At 39.6% G+C, this 6,358-nt stretch overlaps 1 protein-coding gene across 1 annotated transcript in view; it reads right to left on the bottom strand.

Annotated features, from left to right (window-relative positions):
• IDUA (iduronidase, alpha-L-) overlaps positions 1 to 5,710 on the bottom strand; it is a 12,829-nt gene extending 7,119 nt beyond the window's left edge. The window contains exons 1-8 of the mRNA XM_010137073.1: positions 5,649 to 5,710; positions 5,158 to 5,240; positions 4,442 to 4,549; positions 3,735 to 3,830; positions 3,035 to 3,237; positions 2,411 to 2,590; positions 622 to 838; positions 10 to 32 (exon numbers count right to left, since the gene is read on the bottom strand). Coding sequence (XP_010135375.1) covers positions 10 to 32; positions 622 to 838; positions 2,411 to 2,590; positions 3,035 to 3,237; positions 3,735 to 3,830; positions 4,442 to 4,549; positions 5,158 to 5,240; positions 5,649 to 5,710 — 972 coding nt within the window. The remainder of the gene's footprint in view (positions 1 to 9; positions 33 to 621; positions 839 to 2,410; positions 2,591 to 3,034; positions 3,238 to 3,734; positions 3,831 to 4,441; positions 4,550 to 5,157; positions 5,241 to 5,648) is intronic.
• Between the last annotated feature and the right edge of the window lie 648 nt (positions 5,711 to 6,358).

The raw sequence follows: 6,358 nt of genomic DNA, 5'->3' as shown, positions 1-6,358 counted from the left end.
GCTCTTCACTTCTGCAAAAATCTGCTTTTCTCCTTAAAAAAAATGTGACAACTCTGTAAGCATCACTGCTAGTCAGCCCCGTATCAGCTTCTGATACAGGAAGGTTCAAAACATGGGGATCTACAGGTTTAGCTATATGTTCTAGCTTATTTTAGCAGGTATAGCATTCAGTCAGGCTTATATTACAACAGGAGAGCATACATATACCACAGTTCTTACGCTCATGCTAGCAACATCTAAGCATGTAACAGTGAATTAGGATCTTCCTTTAGTATGTGGCATGGATCTTCCAGCTGTGGAGATGTCTTAAAGACATTTGCAGCCTGATGTGATTGCACAAGAGAGAAGTACCATTCAACAAAAAAGGAGTGGTTGGCATATAAAGGGTAAAAACAAAGCAGTAAAGTAAATCAAATGGGTAACAGATTGTCAAGAACATCGTCTGAGCTATTAATTTCTCAGAGGAAATGAAAATTCATTTTTTTAACACAGCTGGTAAACAGAGGGTAGGAGAAATACTGCCTTTATGAGTGCTGAGATGGCTGGAATAATCTGTCTTAGGCAGGAAGCTTCTAGGTAGAAGAGGTTATTGATGTGCTCTCTAATCAGTGCTTACTATACCTAGCAGTGCCAGCAAGCCCATGACAGTCAGCACTGGTTTCCGCACCATCTGGACATGAGGTGGCTTTGTATTGTTCATCTGAAAACGTGCCGTCAGAGTCCGCTGTGTGAAGTAATGGGGATAGTAGCTCAAGAAGGCATTGTCATTACTCAGCAGTGTGTAGTTGATGGTGTTGTTGGCTTTGGAAATGAGCAGGTTTTGATGCTGGATGATTACCTGCAAAGTATCAGAGAAGATGGAACTTCATCCTGAAGAAAATCCAACAAACACACGATGTCTGTATTTTTAAAAAAATCTTTAGAGCATATTGAAAAGAGCTGAAACTCTGCCATTTATGAAAGTTTTAAGAACTAAGCTGTTCCTCACAACTCTTGGAGAAACGATTCTTTAGGTGATACACTAAGTATCCATATAGAGTTGCAAGTAAAAGGTCTCTGAAACAACTATTACTAGTACTCTGCATAAATTCTTACATAAATTATTAACAACTTTCCTTTGCTACTGCACTGCAAATGAGGCTCCTCCATCTTGAATATTAAATTATGACTCTGGTTTTACATCTGAATTAAATCTAAATGGTTCTCCAATTATAGAGACATGACACAAGTGTCTGTGAGCTGGTCCTGGATTCTGTTCTTCAGTGAGTCATTCAACCCACTTCGTGGTAACATGGAATTACTTCTCCCGGCATTTCACTGGTTGCTGCACTGCTTTCCTGCAACGTCAGAGACTCCAAGATCCGCATTTACCAGATTGTGCGTAACTACCATAATCAAACAGAAAACTGGAAAGCTCTCATAACTGTGTCCCTGGAGGAGGAGAAGTCTCCAGCTCCTATCTACCCAAGTGCTACTTTTCCATTGGATGTGTCTTTTTTTTCTCCCTTCTTATTTTCATGTCATTACGAACACTGTTGTTCATTCTCACAAATTCCTTGCAATGCAGTCAGTGACTTGCTGCTTTGGAGAAGACTACTTCTGTACAGCCTAAAGGAGCTGGAAGCCTTTGCCTTCACAGCAGCGGCTAAGAATCTTGCTTCTGGTTGACACACGTATTCTCAGGTTTGGGAATTAAGTCTTTGCAAAGGAGTACTTGGACTCTAGATGCTGTATAAGGTAGTGACTCACAAGCCTACAGTGGGAATTACTGCTATGCAGGGGCAAGAGCTGAGCTTGCTCTGGGGCTAGGCTACAATTCCCGCAGGGGCAGGAGTGCTGAGCATTCTCCTCCACTTCTGTTTTTTCACAGCAGTAATTACTAGCAGTAATTAATAAGACCACATGTACAGTCAAAAAGAACTTGTACAACCAAAGAATGGGCTTATGCTGAGAGCTCAAGGGACTTTTTAACTATACCTGAAGTCTCTTGATGAGATAGATAAACTCTATCTATCTTTAGATATCTATCTTATCTGAACTTTATCTTGATGAGATAGGTAAGCTTGCAATAATGTCTAACATAAGTGACGTGACACCTAGTAATAGTGAGATGATAGCAGTGGTATTATATAGAGAGAGGATGTGTATAGTCTTACCAGGTGGATGTAACTGGTGGACGGTATACAACGGTTTTCAGTTGCTTTTATTTGAAGAGAAGACAAGAAAAACTAACACTAACAAATCTACTGAAAACAGGCTATTTAAAGAAACCCCAGCTGTATCAATACGGAGCTCTCCTTTGATCTGTTATTCTGCAGCTGCTGAAAAATGAAGTGTAAGTCTACTTTTGCAACTGCCTTAACGTATCAGGAGACCCTACTGTGACAAGACCATCAATAAACTGAATTACCTTTACAACCATAGCTGCGTAGGTCACATCAGCTCTCCACAGTTGTGGAATGGACCATCCAACCATTGGATCTGCTTCATCGTTGTACACGGCAACAGAAGCAAAATTTGGAAACAGCTTCTGAATTTGTTCAATTGCTTCTACTTCTTGTTGCAAGATGTAGAGAGAACTCCCACCTCCCTGCAACAATTTTTCATATCTGCTTAGTGAAAGTGAGCAAACACTAGCAAACACTGACATAACACACAGACATAAACACATTCTGAAAACATGTTCCTGGAGTCCCAGAAGAGCTGAGGGCCAGATAGCATTAGTATTTTTACCTAATCCATTACAGCTTGTGCTGTTTGCATGAGCTCCTCCTAGACTATAAAATGGAAAAGAGTAGAGGATTTGTATCTCCCTAGGAATTAGGTAAATCTCCTACAAATGAGGCAAAGGGCAAACTGCTATGACTTGAAGTCTTGCAACTGAACATCTTCAAAGCTTTGTTAGAACAGGTAGCCATGCTTCCTGCTGTAGGTGGACATTCATCTGGAAATCAACTTCCTAAATCAGAATAAAACGTAACTTCAGTTGAACTGATTAAAAAAAAATAGCCTTATGCTGAAATCCTGGACTGACCTTCTTATGGAGAGAGATGTAGTCTAGCCTTATACCAGTCTCCCCTGTGAAGAAGTTGGTTCCATTGTAGCAATGGTACAGAAGACTCCAGCATATGGGTGACTTGGGTAATGGGTGGAAGGAATCCCCAGGCCCTCCAAATTTTAGAACAGGACTGGCTGCTCTTAATCCTTCTGAGCAAGCATCGTAATAGTTGAGAAATCCTGAAGTACAAGCAGATGCATGTATCACAGATGGTAACTTAAAATAGAATCTTGATCTAAAACTACAGGGAGATGTTATAATTCTATGCACTGACTACAAGGGAAAACATCAAAACCTCAGCTGCATTCACAAGGTTCTTCCAAAGATCTTATGGGAAGTTCCCAACGTATGCACCTGTCAATGAACAATTTTCCTCTTACTCCACACTTCACCACCTTACCTCCAGTAACCTTACTTTTCAAAAAAAGAACTGAACCTTCTGTTTTCCCTGCTTTACTATACCTGTATTAAGACTGATGTCCAAAAACTGAACATAATGTAGTCAGTAACATGACCTCAGCAAAACAGACTAGGTATACCTTTCAAATCCCTTATCTCTAAGGGATATCTGCTTATTTCTTCACCAGCATTTCTCCTTCTTTCCTCCACTGTCTCCACCCACCCCACCCACCTGTTTCACTTTACTACACTAATAAGTGCTCCAAAATACGCTTACCTTTCACTGTCATAGAGACATTATCAAAGTCGTGGTGGTCTGGTTCATTCCACGTTTCAAAATTCCATTTAGCAACATGTTCCAATCCATACCTATCTGTAGGAGAGGCCTCATTTATTGGAGAGCTGCACGTTCAGATAATCCTACCAATTAGTCACTGATCCAGACTGCTCCTATCACTTAAGGCAGCAGGGGAGGTTCAGCACCCAGAACTACAAATAGGGTATAAATACTATCTCTTTTTAGTAATGAGGGAAATGTGATTTTGGTAGTTTCAAAATGATCTCTTATTTTCGATGAAATGCAGCAACATTTAAAGAAGGTGAAAGGGGAGGGAGGTGATGTGAATTACAGTATTGTGGTTAAGGGCACTCGCTTAGCCTTAATTCAGGTTCAGGCTTCTGTCTCATTATCATGTTCTAGTGCAAGCTGATGGTTTACAACCGCAATGTAACAAAAATCAGTCCTCAAAGGCAGGCCAAATGTGCTAGCCAGAACACACTACTCATTCAGGATGTTAGTCACAGAGCAGCTAAAAAAGGTGCTATTATCCCATTGTCTGTTCTGGCACGGTATTTTTCCTGTTCTGTGCTGAAATCCAGGGTCTTGAATTTGATCACAATACACATTGCTTTTTCAGGTAGTTAGAAGGGATTACAACAGAATAAATAACGGGGTTTTTTTTGTTTTGTTTTGTTTTACCTTACCTATGTATCTGCTGGCCAGAAGTGTAACTAAATTTCTCCATCTTACTACCTGTTCCTTATCCTCAAAATTGGAAAAATATCCTGATGGATTCCCCATCAATTCAAATCCTGAAAAAGACACAGAAAATTGGTTTCCTTTTCTGTGTGAATGCTATCTCCTTTTGATTAATGAAGTGGTTATTGCATTACTAAAAGAAACTTATTAATAAAGAAATATCATTAAATGGGCTTTCTTTCATGTTTCTACATGTTCCCACCAGGAATATTTCAGATTTGAGGTTGCTCACACTTGTTACTTGTCAAGGACTATAGTAATCAATACTAATATTTAACCATCACAAATTCAGGGCTCAGAGATAATTTGAAACAGCAGATGTTTGCAGAAATTCAAGGGAAATTATACCCTGAGAATCTGTTTCTCTGGCCATTTTACGTACATGTTAATGGGTACAAAGCTTTCTCCTCTTCAAGTGATCTCATTTCCCAATTCATACACCTCAAACTGTTGTTGAAAGCAAAGTAAAACCGTATGTGTTGTCTTCATTGCCATAATAGTATTTTGCTCACATTGTTTACACTTACATGGACATGGGGAGGCAAGGAGGAAAAGAATGAATCAAAATTAGCTCTGGCAAAGCTTTCAATGAATTTTCTGATGATTGCACAATATGAACAAACAGTTGGAGCAAGCTGTGAAGGTAGGGAGCTGCCCTTACCTGGAATTAGCTTATTTTCCCACAGGTGATCCATAAGGTTATCCAACGCAGTAAAATTGTACTGGAATTTCCCATTCACCACTCTGAAGAATACAGGTAATAAAAAGTACAAATGTAAGTATTATAACAAATGTGGCATTTGGTTTCAGATAATAGGTCAGATGACTGCCTTCTTTTGGCTCTCAAAATGTACATGTCATTTACACATTTAGGGCTCTTATAATTACACACAAACTTCCTTCCATGTCCTTTTCCTATTCCAGCAGCAGCAACAGAAACAATATAGTGAAATTGCTAGCTGGATTTCAAGTTTTGAACAGGATATTAGGTTTCTAGCTGTTTGTTGAAGTGAACTCACCTAGCCTTTTTTGACTAAGCTGTTTTCATTTTCCACTTGACTAGCAACTGCTAGGCCAGCTGGTTTTCACCTTGTCTTATATGCAGTCTTTCTTAACATTCTCTTAATTTGCTTTCTTAGTAGCATTTCTTACAGGTTTAGGTCCAGCTGAGTAATAACTCTGTATCTTTCAAAGAATGCTGAATTTATGCACATGATGTCGGTAATTTTTACTTCATTGTTAGCATTCACTTACCAATCCTGTATTCCCAGGATCTCAGGCTGCAATGTTTTTAACCAGCTTTTAATATGTGTTCAAAAATTTAGAAGTAGCCTTCATGTCAGTCAATCTTGCAAGAGCACAGGTTTTAAAATTTGGACACGCACCTGCATGAGCTTTTATCCAGGGGATGAAAATTGGCATTTGCAATTATCTATGATACATTTGAAGACATGCTTTAAATTCCTGAAAGGCTTTTCTTGTCTGGTAACCAGTGAAAACAAATATAATGTAGTATGTGGGTCAGTCATCACTTCCCATAACTTATGAACTTGTGGCCTGATTTAACTGAAATCTGATAGGGCAGGAGAAGTTTTGCCAGTATGAAGTGCCAAATAGGAATTAAAAATGAACTTCTCTTGACAATATTCTGGTAGTGTGACTTACTGCCACTTGGCCCAAAGCCACAGCCTTGGCCTGGTGCCCGAATTCTGACCTCAGTATGGCCTCAGCAAAAGGCTTTGTAAGCACCCTGGAGAGAAGTCCAGCCCTGGTCATACCTGGATGGGTGATCAGGGTCTTGTTAGAGCCTCTCAAAGCTTATTTTCTCCAGCTTTGCCAGAGCACTACACCTAATTTCTCTG

The sequence above is a fragment of the Buceros rhinoceros genome, unplaced genomic scaffold (genome assembly GCF_000710305.1).
Source record: "Buceros rhinoceros silvestris isolate BGI_N320 unplaced genomic scaffold, ASM71030v1 scaffold4355, whole genome shotgun sequence".
NCBI classification, from domain to species: Eukaryota; Metazoa; Chordata; class Aves; order Bucerotiformes; family Bucerotidae; genus Buceros; species Buceros rhinoceros.
This window is presented reverse-complemented; position numbering and strand designations above follow the sequence as displayed.